Genomic DNA, 27,311 nt, shown 5'->3' with positions numbered 1-27,311 from the left:
TGGACTTGTAGGCTCTAAAGTTTTACATTGTTTTATTTTTGAATGCAGGTTTTTTTGGTACATAATTGTACATTTGTAAGTTCAACTTTCATGATAAAGAGATTGCACTACAGTACTTGTATTAGGGGAATTGAAAAATACGATTTCTTTTGTTTTTTACAGTGCAAATATTTGTAATAAAAAATAATATAAAGTGAGCACTGTATACTTTGTATTCTGTGGTGTAATTGAAATCAATATATTTAAAAATGTTAGAAAGCATCCAAAAATATTTAAATAAATGGTATTCTATTATTATTTAACAGCACGATTAATATTTTTAATCGCTTGACAGCCCTAATAGATACAATTGCTCTGGGAAGAATTATTTTTTATTTCCTGATTTCTAAGAAAATAAAATTAAATATAAAAATATATAAAATAAATACAAAAATAAAATCTCAACATTGTATTAGCAAAGCATTTCCCCAAAATATAACTTCATAGCAGAGGTCCTAAAACTATTTCCTGAGGTTCACCACCCATAATCCCTTTCGCTTTGAAAGTTCTCTGGGTCAGACCCATGGGTTTTATGTGCCTGGTATAGCCTGGCTGCCAGGCACCAGTTCTGTTCAAACGCATGACATAGAGCAGCCTTCAGGCTACTCTACGTTTTTTCCAGCTGACCACTTTCGAATGGTAATTCTAGTAGGCTCAGCCATGTCTCCTCTTTAGCAGAATTGTTACTGTTTATCGTACACCAGGTAATATAGATTCTAAACAGACCACACCACGCTATATTATCACATACATTCGTGGGGCATATAAACATGTGATTGCAAATGACTTACCTTTTGATAGAGATCCATGTGATTTTTTTTTCCCTTATTACTTTCATATTTTCTCTTGGATTCATTTAACCTCAGCTTTATTGTTTGTTTATTTGTGATCACAATAAAAGAAAGAAAAAGACTTCCTTATAACATTTGCCCACCGAATTGTTAGGACAATTTGGAGAGGTTCACTGACATCATTATTGTGACGTTTATTGTGTGGTATAATAAAATGATCTTAATACATCAGGAATACACCTCTACCCCGATATAACGCTGTCCTCAGGAGCCAAAAAAACGTACCACGTTATAGGTGAAACCGCGTTATATCGAACTTGCTTTGATCCTCCAGAGTGCGCAGCTCCGCCCTCCCCCTCTCCCCTGGAGCACTGCTTTACTGCGTTATATCCGAATTCATGTTATATCGGGGCGCGTTATATTGGAGTAGAGGTGTACCTCTATTACATGTTTTTAAAGTTTTGGCCACTATTGCCTGCCTGTCAATGACAATCCCTTTCCTTACCCTGTCTTTTCTATCTCTTGCTAAATCTTTTTATTATACTAATTGCTTTTTAAAATAAACAACATTCAATAGCATTAAAAACAGGAGGAAACAAATTGCTTGTTGTTTCTCTCTCTCTCTCTCAAATGTGATCCCCTGTGGAATATAGACGGTTATGTTCATTCATTGTAAAGTAGCTCAATGGTTTCTTTGATCCTCTATACAGGGCCGCCCAGAGGATTCAGGGGGCCTGGGGCAAAGCAATTTCGGGGGCCCCTTCCATAAAAAAAAGTTGCAATACTACAGTAACATGTATTTGGAAATGTAAAAGATAACCAGTGAAATACATTCAAAATTTAATTTTTAATAATTTGAAAATACACGAAATATATTATTTAAAAACATTAAATGCTTTAATGGTATGTATACATTTGCAATTACATAATGGGCTGTCGCTGGGTGATGGTGATGGTTGGTGCCAATGGGCTGTCGCTGCCTGGGGGTGGCGCTACTGTTGCCAAGGGCTGGGTGGGGAGCTGGGCTCTGGGTCGGGGGGTGCCTGGCTCAGAGCTGGGGGTCAGGGCTGTGGGGGGGATGGGGTCGGGGGGGTGCTGGGCTCAGAGCTGGGCGTCAGGGCTGGGGGGTGCCCAGCTCAGAGGGGCTTACCATGCCGCTTACCCCCGCCTCCCACCTCTCCCAGAGCCTCAGCGCGCTGCGTCCAGGAGCTCCTGCCCCTTGGCCCGCCGGAGCTTGCAGCCCCGCCCCCTTACCATGCAGCTCCGAGCGGGAGGATTTCAGGCCCCGCCCGAGCCACACCGCTGCAGTGCTGTCCAGGGCCGCTCCTGGTCGCGGCGCGCTGAGGCGCCGGGGGAATCAGGGAAGGCGGAGGCAGGGGGGAGCCTCCGACATTCTCGTGGGGGCCCCTGCAGGGCCCGGGGCCTAGGGCAAATTGCCCCACTTGCGCCCCCCCCACCCCCCCCGGGTGGCCCTGCCTCTCTATATTTTTTAATTTCCCCTTTGTTGTTTCTTATGTTTTCTGCAGTTTGCCACTAGCTATTACTTTTTGCTTCTCTCATTTTTCTTTTTACTTCTTTCTGGTTGGTTTTACTATTCTCCCCCCCCCCCTTTTTTTTTTTTTTTTTTGTATTTTTAAAAAGCCTATTGTCTAGCTGTCATTTTCCTTTTTATCTCTTATTAGCTGTATTGGTTTCTGTTGCCCTTATAGGGCCAGATTCTAATCATGCTGACTCATACCTAATGCCATGAGTGGTTTCATGGATACCCCTACTTAGTGGAACTACCCATGCAGTACTGCTCAACATGAACATGAGGAGCGGCACCAGAGTCTGGCTCTGAGTTTTTCCATTTGGTAATGGAATTCATTTGTTTTCCTTATAGTTTTTCTTGTGATTGCTTTGGTTTTGCTTGTAATTTAACTGTCATTTAATTTATGGAGTAACATGATATTTACAAATATTACTATAGCTGGTTAAGCAGAATACCTCATCCTGGCTTTGCTAGTCAGCTTTTTATAATCCTCCCTACATTAGAGTATAGTAATTTTGAAGACAAAAGCCACTGCCAGAGCCATTAAAAAAAACTTGTAAAATATCTATTAAGTGATTGCCCTAAATCAGGGGTTCTCAAACGCGGGGTCAGGACCCCTCAGGAGGTTGCGAGGTTATTACATGGGGGGTCGTGAGCTGTCAACCTCCACCCGAAACCCCGCTTTGCCTCCAGCATTTATATGGTGTTAAATATATTTAAAAGTGTTTTTAATTTATAAGGTGGATCGCACTCAGAGGCTTGCTATGTGAAAGGGGTCACCTGTACAAAAGTTTGAGAGCCACTGCCCTAAATTATTTCCTTCCTTCCTACCCCTGTGCTACATAAGCAGAAGTTTCACACTTAAGTAGTTTTCAGTGGTAGTTTTTAGTCCAGTGAATTAGTGAGCATGTTCTTCTGGGAACATTCAGCATGTCATCACTTACAATTTGTGAGATTATTCCACACCTGATATGAGTCTTTGTCTGAAACCGTGGTGCATTCATAACCCAGAACACCAATTCCTACTGATAACCAAGCCTTTCACAGCACTGCTGATTCATGGGGAACCACTGTCTTCAACCTCCCCAGAATTAGAAGCTGCCATGCTGTATACAATGATACAGGATTGCATAATCCATATAGAGTCATTAAGGCACTTCTTCATTTTTTTTTGCTGTTTTTTTCCTTACAAGACCAGAGAAACCTGTATGATCAAACTAATAGATATTCCATCAGCTATCAAGATGTTTCCTGGTTGCGTTTCTTTGCAGAAAGGTTCATACTTATTAACAGGTATTCAGATCCTAGCACTACAGAAAACCAGTTTCCATACCCTCCCTTTTCCCCCCACCCCAAAAAATAATGATAATTAAATTTAATAGTGGAGGACCCTATTGGTCTTGTGGATATGGTGCTGGAGTGGGACTCAGAAGATCTGGTCTAACTTCCCAGCTCTGTCACAGACATTCCTGTGGGACCTTGGGCAAGTCACTTGATCTCCCCGGGTAACCTTTTAAAAAGCACCTATATCTCATTGGACTTAAGTGAACTTTGGAATTTTTATCCTCTCTCACCCACTTTCCCCATCTGTAAAATGGGGGTAGTACTTACTTTCTCCTACTCATTGACTGCAATGCACTGCAGGGTAGAAATTGCAATTCCAATTAAAGTGACCCTCTTTTTATACAGTAAAGTCCTTCTGTGAAAAGTGACTTTCAGTTTATTACAAAAAGCAATTATTTTTTCCCTTTGCCCATTGTGAAAACGCATCTGTGCATGCAGTTTGATATTGCCTTGCAATACCATTTGTATCCTGGGCTCTGGGGAGAAAGACAGTATTTCTTGTTCCATGACGGGCAGAGCTCCACCAATAATTAAAATGAACAGTTTTCATTATGGCTCACCCATTGCTAGAAATCAGATTTGATCAGAACCTTTACAAGATAATAGAACCTGTTTGACTTTGCAGGAATCACAGCAGTAACAATATTCCTTATTTATAAGATTGTTTCTTTTCAGGCTCTCCTAACTGTGTGAGGCTCCTTCACTCTAGCTTCTCTCATCATTGTACTTTACTATAAAGTCCCCTTTCTAATGTCCACCTTGATATACTAGGGAAGAATGGTTTTTGTTATGAAAGATGCCACTAGAAATTGCCTGGTAGTCTGTTTTACACTTTCACAACCATTCATTGCCAAGGTAAAATGTCATGGCCCAGTGAAATGCACATTATTTCTTTTCAGAACAGAATCTGCCTGTGTTTTGTGTTTAACATATTTAGTCTGTGGCTGGAGCATGTTAGGTGGAGATAAGCAGCTTAGCAGTGTCTTTAGTAGATCTAAATAATCATTTGTAACACACTAATAATTTGCATTTCTATAACACCTTCCATCTAAGACCTCCAAGAGCATTCGTGACCTAAGCCTCAGGTAGGGAACTCTTTTTATCCCCATTTTTGGACAGCTGAGGCACAGAGAAGTTGCAGGGCTTTTGTGACTTGGCCGGGGTCACAAAAGAAGCCTGCAGCAGGGCTGGGAAAAGAATCAGAACTCCTGACTAGTCCTCGGCTTTAGTCAAAAGACCATCTTTTCTATTTTAGGTCTAGTCTACATAGAGTTGTAGAAATGTAGGACTGGAAGGGACCTCAATGGGTCATCTAGTCCAGTCCCCTGCACTGAGGCAAGACTAAGTACACCACTGCCTCGATATAACGCGACCCAATATAACACAAATTTGGATATAATGCGGTAAAGCAGTGCTCCGGGGGGCGGGGCTGCGCACTCCGGTGGATCAAAGCAAGTTCAATATAACGCGGTTTCACCTATAACACAGTAAGATTTTTTGGCTCCCGAGGACAGCTTTATATCGAGGTAGAGGTGTATTATAGATTCTAGTTCATCCCTGACAAGTGGTTGTCTAAACTGTTCTTAAAAACCTCCCCTGATGATGATCCCACAACTCCCTGAGTAATTTGTTCTATTGATTAACTACCCTGACAGTTAAGAAGTTTTTTCTCCTAATGTCTAACCTAAATCTCCCTTGCTGCAAATTAAGCCCATTACTTCTTGTCCTGTCCTCAGTGGGTAAGGAGAACAATTTATCACCCTCCTCTTTATGACAACCTTTTATGTACTTGAAGACTGAATTTATGGCCACCCTCAGTCTTCTCTTCTCCAGACTAAATAAACCCATTTTTTTCAATTTTTCCTCATACGTCATGTTTTTTCTAGACCTTTAATCATTTTTGTTGCTCTTCTCTGCACTTTCGTCAATTTCCTGACGTGTGGTGCCACAACTGAACAGAATACTTCAGTTGAGGCCTTATCAGTACTGAATAGAGTGGAAGAATTACTTTTCGTGTCTTGCTTACAACACTCCTGCTAATACATCCCAAAAAGATGTTTGCTTTTTTTGCAACAATATTACATTGTTGACTCGTATTTAGTTTGTGATCCACTATAACTCTCAAGTCTTTTTCTGCAGTACTCCTTCCTAAGTAAACATTCCCCATTTGTATTTGTGCAATTGATTATTTCTTCCTAAGTGGAGTACTTTGCATTTGTCCTTATTGAATTTCATCCTATTTATTTCAGACCATTTCTCCAGTTTGTCAAGACAATTTTGTATTCTAATCTTGTCCTCCAAAGTTTTGGCAACCCCTTCCAGTTTGGTATTACCTACAAACTTTATAAATGTACTCTCTGTGCCATTATCTACTTCATTTCTGAAGATATTGAATAGAACCGGACCCAGGACAGATCCCTGTGGGATCCCATTCGATATGCCCTTCCAGCTTGGCTATGAACCATTGATAACTACTCTCTGAATACAGTTTTCCAACCAGTTATGCAACCACATATAGTAGGTTTGTCTAGGCTGTATTTCTCTAGATTGTTTGAGAAGGTCATGCTAGATGATAGCAGAAGCCTTACTAAAGTTGAGATATATCACATGTACTGCTTCCACCCTATCCACAAGTCTTGTTCCCCTCTATTAAGTTGGTTTGACATGATTTGTTCTTGACAAATCCAAGTTGGCATACAGATTTTGTACACAGTATAACTATCTCAGTTAGGGATGTGATTTTTTTTTTTTTTTTAATCAGAATAGTTTTACCAGTACAACCCCTAATGTGGACACAATTATATCAGTATTGAAGTGCTTATACCAGTATAGCTTGTTCCCCTTAAGCATTCTATACTGGTATCATTGCATCCACACTGGGAGGCAGGGCGGGGAGGGACAACCTTAACTATACTGTTTTTGTCAGTAGACAAGGCCTTAGAAGACAGTAGGGCCCACAGCCTGTGTGAGAGAGTGGCTTCCCCCCCTCTGTTGTAAATCTAACCCTACAAATTATTAGTAGTCAAATCTACTTTTGCTTGAATGCCCTGTTATTTCAAAACATGTTTTCATTGTCACCTCTTCATCAGCAACCAGCTGATCAGATTTGTCATGTTTTGTGTTTGACCCCATACCAGAAACTGAGTCAGTTGCCAACTACTTGAGACTCACTGGCATTTCTGACAGGAAAGACTAGACACATTTCCTGCCTGCGCAAATTGCAGCCATTTAAGGGCAGAATATGGAGAGAGAATTAAATGAGGGCGAAGAAATAGGAATCATCATTTCAGTAAGCAGAGCCTCGTAAGAATACATGGTTATGGGATATATTCCCTTGTGTTTCACAGAATGCTGTTACAATTAAATGTTCTACAAAGCACGAAATCTTTTACAAAGCTATATTTGGCTGAGCTGCCATAAAAGAGCAGAGAAATCACACAAAGCACACAAGGGGTGCTGCGTGTCATTAGTGCCAGGGAAAAAACTGTACCTTACATTGACGTACGGCTTTGTATTCTAAAGGGTACAATAGCACTTTGCAAATTGTGGATCAGATATTCAGTTGTGGGTGTTTAAGATGCAGCTGCACACCTTTTGGAGACCTGTGGCATGTGAAATACTACATCTGTATGAGACAGGAACACAGGAATTGCCAGATCAGACCAGTGATCCATCTGGCAGTTCATCCTGTCTCCAGCTATAAGCAGTGCAAGAGGCTTCAAGTGAAAGATGCTGTGACTCCAGTAATGAACAGTTATGGAATATGTTTATGGTGTACCAAATCATGTACAGAATTCACCCATCAATGAAATGGGTATATCTGGGTGGAGTATCTGAACTCTTCTGAATGTTACTTTCTTTTTTACAATATTCTTTATTATTTGTTTTGTGGGAGTGTTGAGGAGTACCATTTTCTCCTGTCTTTTCTTTGTTTATCAAGTTAGTGCTGAGGATGTGTGTCCCAGCACCCAAATTCAGGAGATGTTTCTGTCAAGATGAGTAAAATATGATACTGTTAATATCTTGAAGGTACCCAGAGAGGGTTGTATTTCTTGGCAACACCAGGAAATAATGATACTGAGCAACTTGCACCTGATAATCTAAAGACACTTTACAGACATTAAGCATTACAACACTTCTACGAGGTGAGGAAATATTATTGTACAAATGCGGAAACTAAGGCATAGAAAGTCTAATTGATTTACTCAATGTTGGACAGCAAATTTGAAAGAGCTGAGAATAGAATCCAGAATTCCTGTGCGTCGCAAGACTATTCTGTTTCTTCCTATTCCATTCTCCTGGGTCTCTGGCATTTATCTACAGTGTTCAGCTCATATTTAGAAAGGGCTGAGGGTTCGAGAAAATAATATTGGTGAAGGACTTTGAAATTCAGTAATTCCTACTTGTCTGGTCTTGAGGATTTAATTCCAATCTCCTCTTCTCTAGATTAAGGTTATTGACTCAAAGGTATAGCCAATTGCTTGACTACTCTCATGGTCCATTCTTAAAATGTTCAAGAGACTAAATACCTGAATTTAGCTAAATGTATTGTCCGAAGACAAAGCAGTACAATGCGAAAAGGAGACATACATACCCTCTTTCCAGGATGCAAATTCTCTCAGCGTGCTCACCTTACACAGAAGATGGTACTTCAAAGATATGCATTTCAGCTATTTATAGTATGATTTTACACGTATGTAAAATAGTATAGTATGGTATTTGCAGTATGATTTTATAAGTTACAAAACTTTCTATATGTCACTAAAATCCAACCCACCTGTTCGTACCAGTTCCTTAATTTGTTGTTCTGTACCTTCCTTGTCTTCATTTCGGATACTGATATTCCAGGTACTGATCCGTGAATATATGTCCCTATACTTTCCTATGTCTCATTTTGAATACTACATTCCAAGTGTTGATGAGCCGTGAAAGTACACCCTAACTGTGCTTGGTACAAAGTATTCATGCATCTTTGCTTTGACAAGTTTCCTATTTTCTAATGCTAAAGCTAACATCATCTTTGCAAAGTATTGTGGGAAATTTTATATGGATTAACCGAATTGTGGGAATAGCATAATCTGTTAAATTAGCATAATTTCCCAACACATGTATATCCTATTACTGCCATGCATATAATATCAATTAATATGATATATACTACACCTAACATATATGTATTGGCTAACAAGGTTCAGCTTCTGGATCTTCCTGACTTGTTTGCAGATGTTTTTTAAAATTGGGGTATCTCGTTGGTAGGACAAATTGTAAATGCATGAAATCAAACTTGTCCATTTCTGTGCTCTGGTGTTTAGAGTTATATCCCATATCATTTTTAAAGATCCATTGTGTTTCTGAGTGCAAAGAACACAAGCATTTTTCAGGCTGACAGGTAAGTGAATGCTTAGGAGGATACAGACATTTGTATGCTCAGGGGAAAATGACACATTTTTCTACAGATGGGTTTTTCCTCTGTACCTGTAAGAGCTGACAGATGATGATCAAAGGATCCTTAGTACCAAAGCTTAAATTCCCTGTACATACCTCCAGTAATGGATTATTTTTGTGTCAGGTGCAAGTGAGCTGCATGGAGGAATCTTTCTCCCATATTTGGAGTCCCCAGTAAATATACTGGGGGGAGGATAAATACTAGGGAGATGAAGAGCTATTTAAGCTGAAGGACAATGTTGGCACAGGAACAAATAATCATGAGCAAATCTAGGCTGGTTAGAAGAAGGTTTCTTTCTAGGTGTTGGTATAATGCCTAGACAATGGGATTTTGATCCTCTAGACATGAGTGTAGTACAAATAATAAGATGAAAATATTGTCAGACAAAGGGGATCCCTTTAAGCCTCCCCAGTCCTTTCAAGACCCTCCCTTTTCTATTTTCCTTCTTGGCAGGGATCTTTTATGGATTAATTAAAGTTACTGATTGTAAATCATTTTTTAAACCAATGCCAATGCAAGGACTGGTTTCTAAATTGCTCACTGCTTTCTTTTATATTTATTTGCATGGCTCCTCACTTCCCATAGTATCGGAGTGCTTTACAATCTTTAATGTGTTTATCCCGACTCCGTCCCTGTTAGATAGCTTACAGATGGGGCAGTAAGTCACAGAGAGACTAAGTGATTTTCCCAAGCTGACACAGGAAATCAGTGAGTGGCAGGCCAGGGAATTGAACCTGGATTTCTCAAGTCCCAGGTAATATCCAAACCACTGGACCATCCTTCCTCTCTGAAAGACATGTTCATATAGAGCAACATAACATCTGTGGTTGCGGTGACTCTTTTCTTTTTGGGTCAACAGTCACAATTTTCCAAGCAGGAACCAGTCAGCAACTTCATTGCCCTCCCCAACCCTAGTAATTGCTGCTGTGGAAAATGGAAGTTGTTGTGTCTAAAAGGATATGATGAAGAAAAAGTTATTAGGGAACACAATAGACAATATAAAAACTCAACCACAAACTAGAAATGGTGGATGAACCTAAAGCTCTTGTGCTTTCCCCCTCTCTGTGTTCAAGGTTTTGCTCTGTATCACGTACACCTCCACGTTTGACCTGAATGGAAGTTCAGTGCTAAAGATTGCTGAGGTGAGTGCCCTCCATCCCCCACTAACATTGCTTGTTTTTCTTGACCTATTGCCACTAACTAGAATGTGCTTTCTATACATAGACTGGGATTGATGTAATCAAAACAATTGCAGTTATTCTTAATGATTGATATTACCCTTGTTACCGTTTATTAGTCAACATGATTAGCAACCACAGTGCTGACAGCTGTAGAAATGCACTGGAAGATGCACTTTCTACTCATGGAAATTCTTCTTAGTGGCTGCTGTGTATTACAGTATTGTCTGTGTTTAAAACTTTGCATGTTTTGCTTTGCCTTTAACAGTAATAAAATTTTCTCCTTCAATTTTACAACAACATGTAGGGCCAAATTCATCCCTGGTGAAACTCCACCAAATTTAATACAGTTATGTCAGAGATGAGATTGACCTATAATGTGCATTGTTAGTGTGTCCCTTATTCCTGATGCGTCCAAGAAATGGAATTATTACATCCCTAGATTTATTAAGTTGTTCCACTGGCATTAATCAGTCTTCCTTTGTCCTCATTACATTTGTCTGGATTAAATTGTAAAAAGGGCTTTGGCAGCTGGAAAATGCACCTGCCAACAGCAGATCTGTTTATAAGTGAGCATTTTCAGACAAGTGCTCTATTTAGTTGCACAGTGAATTTCAAGCAGTGAGCCTTCCATGTAGCCAGGAAGGAAGAAATGCATAGAAATACTCAGCCCTATTGCATGGCAGGGGCTGTTGTGTATATAATATAGTATAAAATTATATTGAATTACACTGCATAGGGTTGAGGGGAATGTATACACACTTAACATCAATGTATAATACAGCAATGAAAAGGTTTGTATGAAAATCCTTGAAAACCCCATGACCTAACACCCCTCTGCTTTTACAACACTTGTTAGCTTTTCTTTTCAGTAGTGGGGAATAATCATAATAATTTATTTCTGCATTGATAATTACAGATGGAGATATCAGTCTGTGTTCTGCTGTTATTTAAAAGACAGCTTGGGAAGTTACAAGTGAAATTAGTGAGCAGAGAAAGAAAATGGCTAACAATTGCGAGTCAATGTCAGTTTTTCCTTGGTGCATGAAGAAAAGAAAACCGGATGGAAGTGCCTAGCTTTACCTGGCAGTGGTAGCGTTTTATAAATCTGGGGATGAAATTGATCCTGCATCACCCTGTTGCTACCTAGGGGGGAAAAGCATGGTAACTAAGAAAACTAGCTGTCTTACCATGGTAACTTAACTGCTAAAACGTCACTAATTGACTTTGCAGGCAGATGGATACAAAAATTGTCTCCATACAAAATGTTAAAACTCTCTAAGACAGTCCTAAAAACGTGCCATGTACAGAATACATGATAGTACTAATTTGGGATGACCTGTGTAACTCATGGTTTCACCCCCCTGAATAATGTTAGGAAATCCAAACGCATGAAGAGTAACTTCTGTTTTCCTAGGGGCTCTGTAGGAGCCTCACTACTTGGGGCTGTAGCAAAGATGTACTGGATCAGCAGCACCTACCTCCTCCCTGCCCAGGCAACCCTCTTTCTCAGGCTGTGCTAAACCTCTGTTGCCCCAATCCCCCATACAGAGGCAAACTTATGGCTCCTTTACACGACTGCAGCCTCTCTTTGGCAGACTTTCTTCCACTGTGGAAGGCAGAAGCTGGTGAAAATTGAAGGTGAATCTAGCCCAATGTATCCATGAACTGTAGATCGAGAGATACAGTAAGATGCAATACACATTGGAAAAAGGGTTTAATAGCTCCAGTATTTCAACCTTTGAGCTGCTACTTCAGGTAGTGGAAATCAATTGTCATGCTTCATGTTCTTTCTTCCCTGGGGACATCCCAAAGACTGTGAGCATTATCTGAAGTCCTATTTTCTATTTCTGCTGTGCATTTTCAGATAACGATATGCAAATGATACATGACTGTTTTTCTCTTTAAAACACCCTGATCAACGCCAGCTTTGCTTCATGTTAAGTATTGGATCCTGCCATTGTTTAGTGGTTCTGCCATATCCTCACTCTTAAAAGGCCATGTCTACCCTTAAAACTTTTGCCAGCATAGTAAAGTCAATTAGGAGTATGATATTTTTTTATCAGCAAAAGCTGAGTGTAGGTGAAACTATATTGGACAAAAAAAACGTTCTTTTGCTGGGTTAGCGCATTTTGTTCAGGGAATCAGTATCAGCTATCCAAGCAAAAACCCGTATCAGCTCTGACTACATTAGGAGCGTTTGCTAGTATACCTATACAGAAAAGAACCTATCGGCACCTTTGGCTTTGTGATTCTGGCCCATAGATATTACAAAGGCTTTAACATTTGAAACCCAAGGACTCAGTTCTCCCCTGCATCTGAACTCTTCCCAGTGCTGGGGTGGTAGGCAGTGGGGTGATTCAGCACTGGCCTGGCCCCAGCATCAGCTGCTCAAACTTATTTCAGTGGAGAATTGGCATAGTTCTCTTCTGCCATGTGCCTATTCTTCCTCCTTTCCCTGATGTGTCCCATACTAGGGTGGAGCTGGTGCTAGAGTAAGCTCTTCTGTCTCTGCTCATCTCTTGCCAATGGGAGTTCCCCTCCAATGGGAATTATCTTCTGGCAAGTTACAGCTAGAACCTGGCCACTTTGCACCACCTGATCAGTCCATAATGGAGGCACCCCACATTAGTGGATACATCTGAGCATTTTGGCCTTAATCTCAGCCTCAGTTTTCCCCATCTTTAATCTGGGGGCCATAATGTTCAATGGAGTTCTGTGAAGGGTAAGGAGATAATATTTGTGAAGTACTCTGACCATGAAGAGTGTTGTATAAATGGCTTAAATATTATTAGTGTTGAACCTACAGTCAACCTAGCTATATACATTCCTAATTGCATACAATACCTTTAATGTTGGTCAGGCCCCTGCATGAAAGGTTATTTCATGCTTTGTGACTTGTTTATCTTCTTTTATCTATTCCCACCCATGTTTTTGGAGATTGTCTTGTTTAATCCATTGCATTGCTTTGTCTAATCCTTTGTGTTTTGCTTTCTTAGCTGTGTTTTGCATGTCACAAAGCTGGAAGCCCCCAAATGCATGAAATGATCAAAGTGTCCATTGCACACCTCTTCAGTGCCCTGTGCTCTCGCATTTTTACTGGTGCATCCCCACCAATGACATTTCACAAGGTATCATGCTTGGCTTGCGAGACTGGAGCTCAGCTGAGCTACAGTGCTGCACGTTAACACACAAGGGGCGGGGGGAAGAAAAAAGGGGAAATCGATCCTGCTCTTTCCAGAAAGTCAGCCTGCCTTTAAATTTAGTCTTTCCACAATTCTTTCAGTAAGCTGAATTAGAGAAGAATATTACTATTCAAACCCTCGCAGCACACACAGTTCCTATGAATGATTCGGCCTCAGCAAGGTCTGAATTGCATGATTGTAAGTGGTCGATAGGATTTTGTATTCCTTGCCCACTGGAATTCTTGTGTGGTATACGATGGCAACCTCTGTTCCACGTCTCCTTTTGAAAATGGCAGAAGAGTAAGGATATTCTTGTGCTGTCAGAGAAGTATAAATAGAAAATCACACTGGCTCAGCAAGATAGAGCATTATGCTATCTGTAAACTGAGGTATTTCATATGTATTTCCTTAGGCCCCAGTACTGTAATGGATCTGTATTGGCAGATCCCTGCTCCTCGTTGAAGCCAATGAGGTGATGCACAGTTCCGGGGTCTGTTCATATAGGTCTGACTGCAGGATTAGAATGTACCCTGTTCAGTGTAGGAATTCTGTATTTGTTAAGATGGTTTTCCTGTCGTGAAGCACTGTGCACTATATAAATAACAGTAGTGACAGCTGCATGGTACCTTTTTACACATTTAAGATAAAAAGCTTTAATCTGCATTGACAGTCTGTGCAGTGTGAGACCTCATGCATCTTTGGAATCTTCCTCACACATTTACTAATTAAGATCATGCTGAATGAAATTCCTCACTTACCTTTGGAAATATAACTCTCTCAAAGGTCAACAGATGCCCCAAAGGCCAAGATGAATTGTAGGTTCTGTCCATTATCTGATGCAAATGCCTTCAGCTTTATCAGGCTTTAATGTATTGTTAAGATGGGGACACATGCAAACCTGAGAAAGGAAATAAATTAATTTCGTCTTTATCTTGCCTCTGTCACGTAAGAGGCACAAAATATCATATGCTACATATAGTGTTCTCATAATGCTACACCGGGACATAACAGAGTGACTGGGATGAGAATGGTGCAAGAGCTATAGTTCAGATTATTCCAGTGTGTGGCATTTTGGCTCTCACAATGTACACTAATCAAGCATATTATATTTCTAACCAAGGAATTCAGTCATGCTTTATTGTGCCCAAAATTCTGCCAGGAGGCAGAAATCCTAAAAGCATTAGCACCTCTCACATCTGCTGGATATGTCTGCAGAAAGGAGCAGAGATGATAAATTCAAAGGGATTCTGGGATCTTGTCTTATTCTCCATTCTGTTATATTAAAAGTAATGCACATGGACAGCAGTTCCATTTTAACTTTACTCCCTGTCCTTCTCCCACTGAAGTTAATGGCAAAGCTCCCTTTTGATTTCAGTAGGAATTGGATCAGGCTCTTGATTCTGTTACTGTGTACATATCAGCACTGATTAGTCCACATAATGAGCTAACCACCTTTAAATTTTCATCTTACAAGCCGGACTTCCTCCTCATTAGGGAAATATAAGTATCTAAAACAAGAAAACGTTGTTTTTATTCCATCTATGCTCCTATACTTTGAAAAAGGACAACCAGTTAAATTCAAATTTTGTTTAAAAAGATGTCTGTACAGAATATACCAGCTGTATATTAATCTGCGTACATACAGTATATGCAGTGTTGTTCCTTTTCTCCCTATGACTAGAGGGGTGTTAACAGGCCACTTCACCTTGAAATACATGTTAACTACTTATGCTAAACAATCTGTTCCATCTTGTATTTTGCTGAGACACACAGAGTATGTTTCCCAGACCTGAAGAAGAGCTCTGTGTAAGCTTGATAGCTTGCCTCTCTCACCAACAGAAGTTGGTCCAATAAAAGATATTACCTCACACGCCTTGTGTCTCTCTACATACAGCATATGCAGAATGTATGTATTCATTGCCAGGATGACTTTACAGAGGAGTTATAACCCTTCAAAGATGACTGTATGATAGAAATACTGACACATCTGAATGACCGCACCCTGAAGAGTACAACAGGTAGTGTTACGAACCCATTTACACAAAGGCTGACTGAACTTGTGTGAATAACTTCACAGTCATAGACAGAATCACAGAGATCAACATATGCCAAAGTGAGTGAAGTTGCTCCTTTGGATCACAATTTATTAATAAGTTTGTGTTAAACAGTCTGGTTCCAATCCCATGATATAGATTACAGGAGGCACCAATTACCTCATATCTCAAACCAGAGGCTGCTGCATCAAAAATGACAACACAGTAATTACAAACTCTTCTTGAGATAAACACCTTTTAAAAGAAAACTGGTAAAGGACATTGCAGTGGGCATAATACCATATTCTCAGCATTCCATTGCATTTTGATACTATCTGCAAAACATTGTCTTTGGACAGAGTCCAAGAATGGAAAAGTTCAGCCCTAAAGATGAAAGTTTGCAAAAGTTACAAGCAACTGAAAATGTAGTTAGAATGGAAACTCTGATGCAACATGAACTGTAGCAGTCACTGTCACTCTCACTATAATAAAACTAAACAGATGAATTTTTTTCCATTTATGGGCACTAAAAGGCTATTGGATACTGTAACAACCATAAATTAAAACCATGATTTACAATGAACAATCAAGATGCCTAGTTGCATCCTAGTAGCAGAAGCTGTCTGAAAATCCCCAACATATTACTCATACAAAAAACCCACGCAAATAACCTAAAAAGAAACAAAAACCTTTTTGAGCTCATATGAGAGGATGATACTGCTTATGTACTAGGGGCAGAATTCCAGAGTAATGGTCCCTGTAGGTTCATTTGGTCCCTGTTGATGTCATGAATACATCACTGGAATTAAACAATAGGGCTAATATTTGAAAGCAACATCCAAAGCACAAGCTACTGCCTGGGCATCATAGTTTAACAGGATGGGGAGTGGTTGCCATTTTTGTCTTGCCACCTCAACATGCACAGCACTTCGGAAACCTGACAAATTGCATGCTGCTTTTAAACCATATTGTTTTTGGGCTATTCGCATGGCTGAAAAAATTTCTAACACTATGCACTAGTAAATCTGGCTGACTTTCTGCATGAAGAGACCTTCACTTCCTCCCGAGATGGTCTACAGTTAAATTGTTGTTTATATCTATGTGCTGCTATCTTGTTTCCTCACCAGGTTTGCATTGAGACATATGTATCTAGCTGTCACCAGCGGAGTATTAACACCGCTGTGCGGGCAACCCTCAGCCAAATGTTGAGTGACTTGACTTTACAGTTACGGCAAAAGCAAGAGAATACGGTGAGCCTTCCGGCATCAACAGATGGTTCAGTATTCCATGGCTGTGTGCTTTTTGTGTCTCTGCATGCAGTGTTCTGTGGCTGGGTGCTGTGCCTTCTGGCGTTCCAGCATCAGTCCTGTTTAAAACTGCCTCCTTTTGTGGCTAACGAATGCCTAACAAATCCTTCAACAGAAACAACTCTTCCCTTCCAGCAGACAGGCTCTACGTTTTGATTTGCAAGAAAGGCTTCATTCTGATGTCAGATTGTCTTGACTTTGCTTCCTTTTTCTGTTCTTTTATTTTTTGTGTTTATCTTGGTGAAGTCCAGTTGAAATCCTTTTGCCAAAACTTGCTTAAATATTAAATGTTGCCCGTACCAAATAAATTCTTAGCTACAGAAAGTATATTTGTATTACTTAAGTAATTTTTAATTACAAAATTTAAGCCAAATCCTTTTGAATGTATATCAAATTAAATGATTTGGGCCAGAGGGCTTCTTTACCTGCTGGCTTACTGTCAAAAAAATGACTGTGGTTTTTTTATTGCCTTTATTGTGTTATTAAAATCCACAAGAGCTGTTTGCATTAAACTCCAACGTATTGTCTAGATGGAATTATAAGCACTTCTGGGCAAATTTGAAATGACTTTGGCTTCTTGCACTTCTGAGCACTTCCTTGCATATTAATGAAAAAATTATTTGCCTTTGTGTGTTTGTTTGGTTTGTTAGCGGATTTTGCATCTGTCAGTTGTGTAGAGGTTTAATGTTAAAGCAGTTCTGCTGGGTTCAGTAAAACAGATCCTTTTTTTAAAAATTAAATAGCCAGAATTTAAGTATAGCATTAATCTGAGAAATAACTGTAAAATGTAATTCTAGGGTTACTTATCCTTTCTCCATATACAGTGTGTCCAGTTTATAAGTAAAAAGATTTTTTTTTCCAAGCTGGCAGCTCTGCAAATTCTATCTGGATCTGAAAACTGAGTTGATTTACTTCTGCTTGTACATCCTGACTATAATGGAGATTCTGCAAACTGCACTTAGCTCCTGACAATTTTCTGATGATACATGAGAGACAAGAGAATTGACCTTGTTCTTCTGTGTGCTGTATGTACCACAGGGAACAGTTCTGCACTGGCAGAGAAATGAACTAGATGATCTAAGAGGGCATTTCTAGCTGTATTGGCTCTGTAGTGTTAACAGTGATAAAGTGTAAAATTTTCAAGAGCATTGAGGCGACTTAAGAATATAAATCCCATTTTGAAAAGTTACTTAGGTAACTGGCAGTCTATGTCCCAATGGCTTTCAATGGGACTTAAGTGCCTTAATATAAATCACTTTTGAAAATGGGACTTAGGCACATTTGAAAATTTCTCCCTCTAAATTAGTAAAGTAAGAAAAACATGTATTACCGACACCCGAGGAAGTTGTGACTTTTACACTTGCTTTTCTGACGATACACTGAGGGCTTTTTCAGATTAGGAACGGAGTACTTTAAAGTGCTGCATATACCTAGAGCAGTTTTCTTCCACCTGTTCTAATTACAATGTTTCTTTTCCCTCAATAGACAACTGAAAACCATGAAGCCATGCCAGAGTTCAAGAGCCAAGGTATCTATGCCACTTTATTTTATGGTGACTCTTTAAAATCTGACTTTCTTTTCTTTTTCATTATTTCTTGTATTCACCCACTGTTGCCAAGACACCCGGTTGCCATAGTGTTTACATCTTCTGCAGAGTCCTTTCATTTTCCACTGCTCGCACCTTATTGGTATCACCCCACTCGTTGTACAAGGGCTCTGGTTACTTTCAGAACTGACAAGTGTCTGCAACACCTTTAATTACACCTTCATCTGCATCGCGTGAATGGTGTTCCCTACAGGAAAGCAATAACTAATAATTACAATATGCTGTCTCTGCAACCTAAGGGCTTCAGTGTTGTGGGCAGGGTTAAAGTGAAGTGGGTTCCCTTCCAAAATTTGAACAGTGTTCTAAGGACTTTTGCTTCAGAGATTAGGAGGGGTCTGGAGACACACACACACAATTTCTTACCTGTTGAGCCAGCCCTGTTATATAACTAGTGGATAATTTTAATATTTTTGCAGGTCCTGACAGACAGCTCTGCTAGAGGAGGAGTGCTAATATGCCTCACCTTCATCATGCCACAGCATCAGTTAGTTTCCTAAGGTTTTTCCTATGCCCTGTCTTTATTAGGCCCTGATCCCACAATTGGATCTGTGGGGGTGGACCTTGTGCCCCATGTGGAGCCCATTGACTCCAATGAGACTCCACACAGGCATTACGTTCTGCCCACACAGTTCCATGTATAGGACTGGGGCCTTAGTTGCTACATAGATTTCTGGTGGTTAGAAGGAGCAGCACAGAGACAAACAATAGGAAAAGCCACCAATATTTTAATAATCCTGATGAATTGTCTATAGTCAGGTGCCATGCAGAAGTATTGGAGCCACTTGCTATTTTTCTTTTTGTCTGAGTTGGAGGAATGGGCCCAAACTTCCATAAATGCATTTAAGCAATTAGTGTTATCCTGATACTACTTTTTCATTTTGTGGATCACTCCCTCAGAAAGAGATTCTGTAGCAGAATCAGTTCCTGTTCCAATACCTTTCCCACAGCATTCTTTTTGTAAATTCTGGTAGCCCATGGGCCACAGTGGAGAACTACAGACCCAAGTCACGGAAGTTGGGTGAGCCCTGAAAGATGTGGGGGAGAGTCGTGGTGGTAAACCAGCTAAGCATACATAGTGCCACTGACCTTTGTCCTTTTTGAAGGTTCTACAGTAGAGTCCCTTTGCGATGATGTTGTGTCTGTCCTCACTGTGCTCTGTGAGAAGCTTCAGGCTGTCATAAAGTAAGTGGGTTATTTAGCTATAATTCATATTTGTTGCTGCAGATTTTCTTGTGGAATGTCACTTATAAATGACCGTACTGTCCTCATTCTAGGATAACAAGGCAAACAATTCTTGCACTAAGTTACTTGTCAGAGGTACCTTGCCCTCTGTTGGATTGATCATGTTGTATTAATTTAGCCCACAATTGTGGTGAAAAATTGATTTATCACCCACATACACAGTTTCACTTTAAAGAAACTCTAGTAAGTGATAGCAACCCTTATTGTAAATAGATTCTATATAGTAACAACACCTTTCAGAAAAATGCTTGCTTTTTTGCTATGCTGTGCATAATGAACACCTCCACAGAAGAGAGAGGGAGAAAGACAACAAATAGTATAGCAAGACTAAAATACAATGATCTCTTGGAAGGTATTACTGGTATTCCCTAACCTAAATATTGGGAATATAATGACAAGTTTACTCAGATAACGCTAGTTATTTGCAAATGGTAAGTTTTCTTGTGAACTACAACCACCATATGTACGATAATATTGCATTAAAATACCATGATGCTATACATCTGACTATTGATCCAGATTCTCAGGTGGTTTTAAAATGCACAGCTTCATTCAAGTCATGAAAGATGATATTCAAGTTTAAATCGTTTATTTATCATCATTATTATAGTACTAGCATGTTTTTTATAGAAGTCAATGGAGCTTTGCTGATTTGCACAAACTGAGGATCTGGCCCACTGATTCTTTAATATCTCTAATACTATTTTCCAGATTCCTGAGCATGTCTTAGATGGAACAGAGACTGAATAAACTATCAAAAACATAATTATTACTGATTTACCCTTCCTGTGACCTTTCAATCAAAGAATTCAAAGCAGATCACCAAGGCGATCATTATTATCCCTATTTTACACAGGGGGAAATTGAAGCACACAGAGAAGGGACTTGCCCAAGGTCACACAGTGAGTCAGTGCCATAAGGCCAGATTCTGTGAATTACACGTGGCCATGCTTTGAGAGTGGCACAGAGCCATACAGCTCTGGAAACACAGGTCCTTCTGGAGCTGTCCAGCACTCCGGAGAAGTGCACATGCTGCACCATTTCTTGAGGACTAAATGTAGCCAGTTTTCATTTTTAATGCATTATGAATTAACTGAAAAGGCCTCTGGATGTGATCCTACAATTCTTATTCTCATGAGTAGTCCTGGCTTGTGCGAGTAAATCCATAGATACTAGTGGGACTGTGTAGGTGAGTATCGGCTACCTACAGGAGTCAGGTTTGCAGGATCAGGCTTTTCATTTGCAATGTGTTGCTCTCCGTTTCCTAATATTAACCTTACTTAAGAACAGGATAGACTGTGGATTTATTCAAAAAATGTCATTTCGAAATTCCTTTGACTTCAGTGGGATCCACACAGATGCAAGGCTCTGCCAGTCCTGTAGTTGCTTACAAAATCAGAACCTAAGGCCCTTATCCTGCAAAGACTTACTTATGTGCTGAACTTTACACACTGAGTAATCCCTTTGCGAGAGGGAGCATTGCAGTTGACTTCAGTGGAGTTAGGATTTCACCCACAATATATAAAGTTAAACCCATGTATAATTCTTTGCGAGATTGGGACTAAGAATGGAAACCTGCACGTGGGTAACATGGTTCCTGTAGTAACCAATTTATGTATCCAAACATGCAAAATTCCAGAGTTTCACATGTTTCAGTACCGTTATATGAATAGTTTGTAGAAAGCAACATTTTGTGGCCTCAGAATAGCCTACAATCTAATTGCAAGTACAATGAAATAAGTTGAAAGAAAAAATCCTAGCTGTGGTATTTTAAGCCAAGCCCTGCTAACATTCTACTAATTAATCAACCAGGAAAAAAACCCAAACTATGAGAAAATAAGTTAATCAAAATGAAAAAGTAGCATAAAAGCAATATGGGGCAATTATTTCAGAGGTATAAATATGACAAACTAAAATCTTGGTGAAAATTTGGGCGACATTTGGAGGGAAAAAAGTTATTTTTAATTAACAACACCGCCTCCATATCATTAAAACTAAGCTCTCTCTTGCTCCTACTCTTCTGCTTGGTTACAAAAGACTATGGCTTGAGTGAAAAGGAAAAAGGAGCTGTTTTACATGGTACAAAATTAAAGCACAAATTGGAGTGGACAAGTTTGTTAATGAGCAAAGAGGCATCGATCAGTGTGAGCAGTAGGAAGCGCACACAAAATTTCCCTGGATGTTCTGGAAATCATGTGGAGAGGGGGGCTGCATGCACATTTAGGGGGCAATAATTTAGGTCTTCAAAATTGTGTGCACAAAAATAATGATGTTTTCAGTTGTCCTAGGCACTTCACCCCCTGCAACAAACTGGAGTTTTGTCTGTGTGCTAATTATTTTTTTAATGTCATCTGATAGGCATTGCCCCCCAAAATATAACCATTTCAAATCACTGGGGATGTAATACCAAAACTAAACTACTTAACAGGAGCTCTCCTAAAAACTGTTGACTTGAAAATAAATAAATAAAGGAAAGAAAGATCCTTTGTGAAGTTTATCTGCAATCCCAGCTCCCCAGAAGACTGCACTGAATTAGAACAGATTTTGTACCTGTCTACAATATGCCTTAAAGAGATTAATAGAACCTAAAAATATGGTCAGTGAACCATGATTTACTGCAGTAATATATCCAGGTAGCACAGAAGCACTAACTGGTAATTCTGCACCTATTTTCTTAATTGGGTCTTTTAATTAACAGAGAAACATAATGAAGGATTCTAATTAGTTCTGGAGGAAAACAAATGTAGCTGGCTTGTTAAAAAACTTACTGAAGTAATTATGTGGGAGGCTGGGAGTAGAAAGCTGTTCTTCCTTTCAGCCAATGATTGTTTCTCCTCAGAAACAACCTGTCAGAGAGATTCACCCTGTGCAGCCTTTGGGTCACAGAGGCAAGGCTTTGGATTATTAAACTGTCTGCTCTAATCTCCTAGCCTGATGATTACTTTAACACACTGTTCTTAATTTCAAGCATATTGGTATTTGCTTCTGAGGGAGGTAAGGCACGGGTGATGAAAGAGGGGTTAAGGGAGATGAATTCTGGTCATTATGGTTCCCAGAGCCCTGAAACAATGAAACCTGCTCTAGCAGGGTTATTAGCAGATGGGCAGCACTGAGGTATACGGCAATATAGGCTATTTGCCTACTGCAGATCAACTTCATCCTGGTGGAGAGATGTTTTTGTAGTAAATAGACCTTGGAAAGAATTCAGAGGCAAGGGTATCTATGTGGATCAAAAATCCATGAATGCCATATAAGTAACATGTTCCTATATATATATATATATATATATATAATGATTTATGAGACTCTCATATGAAGTAGTGCAGGAATGGCCCATTTCTTATATGCCAATCCATATCTTTATGAAACACATGCAAAGAAAGTAGGCCATCATTTTCAAACCATCCATAATATGGATTTAGGTATCTAGTTTTACACCCTCAAGCTTCAAATTGTTGGCCAACAGACATATGAAAGATGTCTTTTCTACTTAGGGATAATTCATTCGGCAAGCCACACAGAAATATATTCAGCAAAAGAACCAGGAAAAAAGCAAAGATGATGAATCAAGATGAGTCATGTCTCTATAGCTTTGACTACTTTTTGTTGTACCTCAGAAAATATGGTTTCATAGCCTTCACCTTATCAAAAACAATAATCCAAAAGGAATGGAAAGATCCCTCCCTGACTTGCTGAGTGAAAAACAGAATGTTAATCCTAATGGAAAAAAATTATCTTTACATGGTGAAGCAACTTTAAACCTATCTATTGTCTTAACCCTTGCAGTTAATTCTCAAAATATGCATAAGAACATGTTCTGTTTGTGGTGTCTACAGATCCTTCCATATACTTTTCTTGAGACTCATCTTGATACTAAGATTGTAGCTGACTGACCAGGGGTTCTCAAACTTCATTGCATCGCAACCCCCTTCTGACAACAAAAATTACTACAAGACCCCATGAGGGGGGAATGAAGCATGAGCCCGTATGAGCCTGGGGGGGGACGAATGCTGAAGCCAGAGCCCCGCTGCCCAGGGCAGGGTGGTGAGAGCCAAAGCCCAAGGACTTCAGCCCTGGGCGGAGGAGGGCCTGTAGCCCAAGCCCTGCCACCCAGGGCTGAAGCCTGAGCCCTGCTGCCCAAGCCGAAGCCAGCCCCAGACGGTAGGGTTCGGGCTTTGGCTCTGGGCCCTAGCAAGTCTAATGCCAGCTGTGGTGACCCCATTAAAATGGGGTCGCAACCCACTTTGTGGTTCTGACCCACAGTTTGAGAACTTGAGAATTAGACCTCAAAAGTCACATTGACCCCAGAGTCTAGCTTTCCTGATGTTGCATTCTTTGCCATGATTTCTGTCATCAGAAGAACAGAAAAGGATGACAGCAGAAAGAGAGAGAGGGAGAGAAAGAGGCAGAAAATAAGATATCTGTAATAATAAGAATGTTAGGCAGCTGCTGAGTGTTCTCAGTTTGCATGAAGAGTCTGTAACAACTCTAGTGGGGTTTGAAAAGGTTTCTATTCATTTGTGCAAAAATCCCATCTTCTTCTGTGTTAAGTCAAATTTAGATAACGGCATCTGTCTTCTATCTACTTTTTTCTTTTCTTTTTTAAGAGGATATTTATTCCTCATTTCTCGTGAAATGGGATGAGCTAATCACCCTGTTGTTTTCTCTACTGCCTGCTTTTACTGACTGTCATTAAGTGCAGAGCAAATGGGGCGATAAAGAGGATCACACATTTGAAATCCATACCATTTTCAGGCAGATGCAAAATAACACTGTGCTATAAATTACCGGATAACATGCAGATGAACTAATGCAGTTCTCCAAACAGAATAATGATGATGATGATGATAAAGTCTCAAAAATATTTGTTTTAGTCATATTTGAACATTCTTTGTTTCTGTTTGTCAGTGAAAATCAGCAACTGCAGCTTCTCTACCTGGAATGTATTCTCTCAATGCTAAATAGTTCCTCTCCCGGCATGCACAACCACAGAGGATTCACTGACCTTATTTGGTGAGTACACATGTTTTGCACCTTCCTATGAAGAGAACGGGAGCTTAGATTTCCACTGATTTAATGTTTGGGGGTGGGGGTTCACCTGAGCAAACATAACCCCCCGCACCGCCACCACCACCAGATTTGACATTATAGAAGTCATGCCCGGCCCTCACTGGAAAGCTCTTCATTAAAACTTTGTTGGGTAATACAGGTTGCTGAGCACTGGGTCCAGCTATATGAAACCCTATAGTAAATCTCATCATTATCATGGAATCCCAGTTATTTAGGCCTTGAAAGGAATTCATTGATCACTTTGTGTATCTTTTTGCAACAGTGCAGGACTGAACTCTGCACTCAACATACACATTTTATTTAAATTCAACCAGAAGTGACTGGGCTCAGGAGTGGTACTTATGTAATAGGGAATAATCATTTGCATCACTACCTGAGTTACTGGCCTGTGCTACACAGGAGGGGAGATTAGATGATCCTAATTGTCCCTTCTGGCTTAAAAATCTGAGTCTAGTATATTCTTGAAGGCTCTGGTGATGATACCGCCAAGACCCATTTTATCAAGTTATTCCCCTGTCTAATTCATCTTACTACAAGGTCCCCTTTTTTTCATTTTCAAGCCATTAACTATTTTACTATATGGTGTACCACCTGCTCAAATCACCTGAATGAATCCTTACCCAACTTTCTGACTGTGGCAACGCCTCTCTATAGTGTTTAGATGCCTGGCTCCCAAGAATGGTGTTAGAAATAAGGGAAAAGTGTAATTAACATAAAGTCTACCAAAGTCTGCAAAGAGCAGCAATGTCCAACCTGTGGCCCGTGAGGCTCTAAATCTCCCTTGGAGGTGACTGTGTTGAGAAGCAAATGTGCATGTGATTGTGAATTGAAAATGTGTTCCATGAGCTACTGCACCCTGTGATTTTTAAATAGAAGTGTTTGAATCAGGCCCACTTCTCTGGGGAAAAGGTAGGAGCATGGCTTTTCCAGCTCCCTTCCACCACTTCCCCTGCAGCTCCAGGCACAGCTCTGGCAAGAGCCGGGGAAGCTCTAAGTAGCAGCTGTCACTTCCCCAGTGCAGATGTTCAGCGGCTACTCTGAGGACCAGCTACTGCATCACAGGGTTGGAAGGACAGAGTACTTCTGGCTACTCCATTGCCTGCTCACTTGAGTGTTGGAGCCCTGCCACGAGCAGGGTGGGAGCTTTACTGGTGCTGTACAAGCCTAGGAGAGCGCGTAGCGTGCGCATGCACACATACAAACACAACCACCACAGCGCAGGAGAGGGGAAAAGGAGCTGAGAACCAACAACCGGTTACAGCTTCCTGATTCTCTGCCCCAGTCCTGTCACAGGTTAAAGCAGGCTGACGACTACTCTAACTGTCCCAGCTGCTGTATGGTCCGTCAGGGACCATGTGCCAGCTGGGAATAGCCAGAGTACACCTCATTCCAGCCACCTTCCCTCTGCACCCCCGACATGCCCTCTGTGCCAGACGGTGAAGAGAGAGAGGCATAGGAGTCAGCCGTGCTAGCTCTATGCCCATAGGGGACTTTCTCATCCTAGGGGAATCCCCAGCAGGGGGCTTGCTAGTGGTTTCTGCTCCTTTATGCTACTCCTTTTGGCCCTCAGGCCGAAAAGATTAGACAGCAAGAGTATAGAGCTTCTTTTAGATGAACACCGTCAGCTAGAGAAAGAAGACAGTAGAGGGTAGATAATCCTCCCCATTACAGATATGGACAGTATTTATGCGCACCTGGTACAGAGGGCTAGAAGGAAGCACTTTTAGTACAATAGCTGTGATGGATTGCAAGGAAGTGAGTCCTTACAGAGAGAAGTTGGGATGGGAATAGCCAGTGTGTCTCGGAAAAATATACCGTAGCTGGTGCTGAAAAGTATTTTACATGCTTATGGTGTAATGTGGCACCTAATTACATCAAGTGGCCCTCAAATAGGCCCTTCCCACTGTGTGCTGTATCTATATTGTGTAATAGGTGTGGATCAGAGATTTAAGCGAGTAGCACAAATATGTTGCTTGAAGCTATTAATTCTGCATGCATATTTAAAAAAGTCATTAGAAGGGATTTGAATGGCAATGGGATACATACAGGTGCTTTCGCTCTGTGTCACTAGTTTGAATCTGGCCTTGGCTGGCCCTGGGCTAAAAGTCTTTACCAAGTTGTTACAATCCTGGATGACAGGTTTCAAAGTAGCAGCCATGTTAGTCTGTATCCGCAAAAAGAACAGGAGTACTTGTGGCACCTTAGAGACTAACAAATTTATTTGAGCATAAGCTTTCGTGGGCTACAGCCCACTTCATCGGATGCATGCAGTGGAAAATACAGTAGGTATATATAATATATACACACACACAGAGAGAACCATGAAACAATGGGTGTTACCATACACACTATAATGAGAGTGATCAGTTAAGGTGAGCTATTACCAGCAGGAGAGGAAAAAAAACTTTTTGTAGTGGTAGTCAACTGCTGGAAATGGGCCATTTTGATAAGAAGATGTGAGGAACCGTAGGGGGGAAAAATAAACATGGGGAAATAGTTTTACTTTGTGTAATGGCCCATCCACTCCCAGTCTTTATTC

At 40.4% G+C, this 27,311-nt stretch overlaps 1 protein-coding gene across 1 annotated transcript in view; it reads left to right on the top strand.

Moving 5' to 3' along the window:
- Positions 1-27,311, top strand: part of ARFGEF3 (ARFGEF family member 3) — a 112,908-nt gene that overhangs the window by 39,010 nt on the left and 46,587 nt on the right. The window contains exons 5-9 of the mRNA XM_026649568.1: positions 10,225-10,293; positions 16,675-16,797; positions 18,340-18,382; positions 19,564-19,642; positions 24,611-24,715. Of these exons, the coding sequence (XP_026505353.1) occupies positions 10,225-10,293; positions 16,675-16,797; positions 18,340-18,382; positions 19,564-19,642; positions 24,611-24,715 (419 nt within the window). The remainder of the gene's footprint in view (positions 1-10,224; positions 10,294-16,674; positions 16,798-18,339; positions 18,383-19,563; positions 19,643-24,610; positions 24,716-27,311) is intronic.

The sequence above is a fragment of the Terrapene carolina genome, unplaced genomic scaffold (genome assembly GCF_002925995.2).
Source record: "Terrapene carolina triunguis isolate 2854851 unplaced genomic scaffold, T_m_triunguis-2.0 Scaffold85, whole genome shotgun sequence".
Taxonomy (NCBI): domain Eukaryota; kingdom Metazoa; phylum Chordata; order Testudines; family Emydidae; genus Terrapene; species Terrapene triunguis.
Note: the sequence above shows the minus strand (reverse complement) of the source record. Positions and strands in the feature narration are given on the sequence as shown.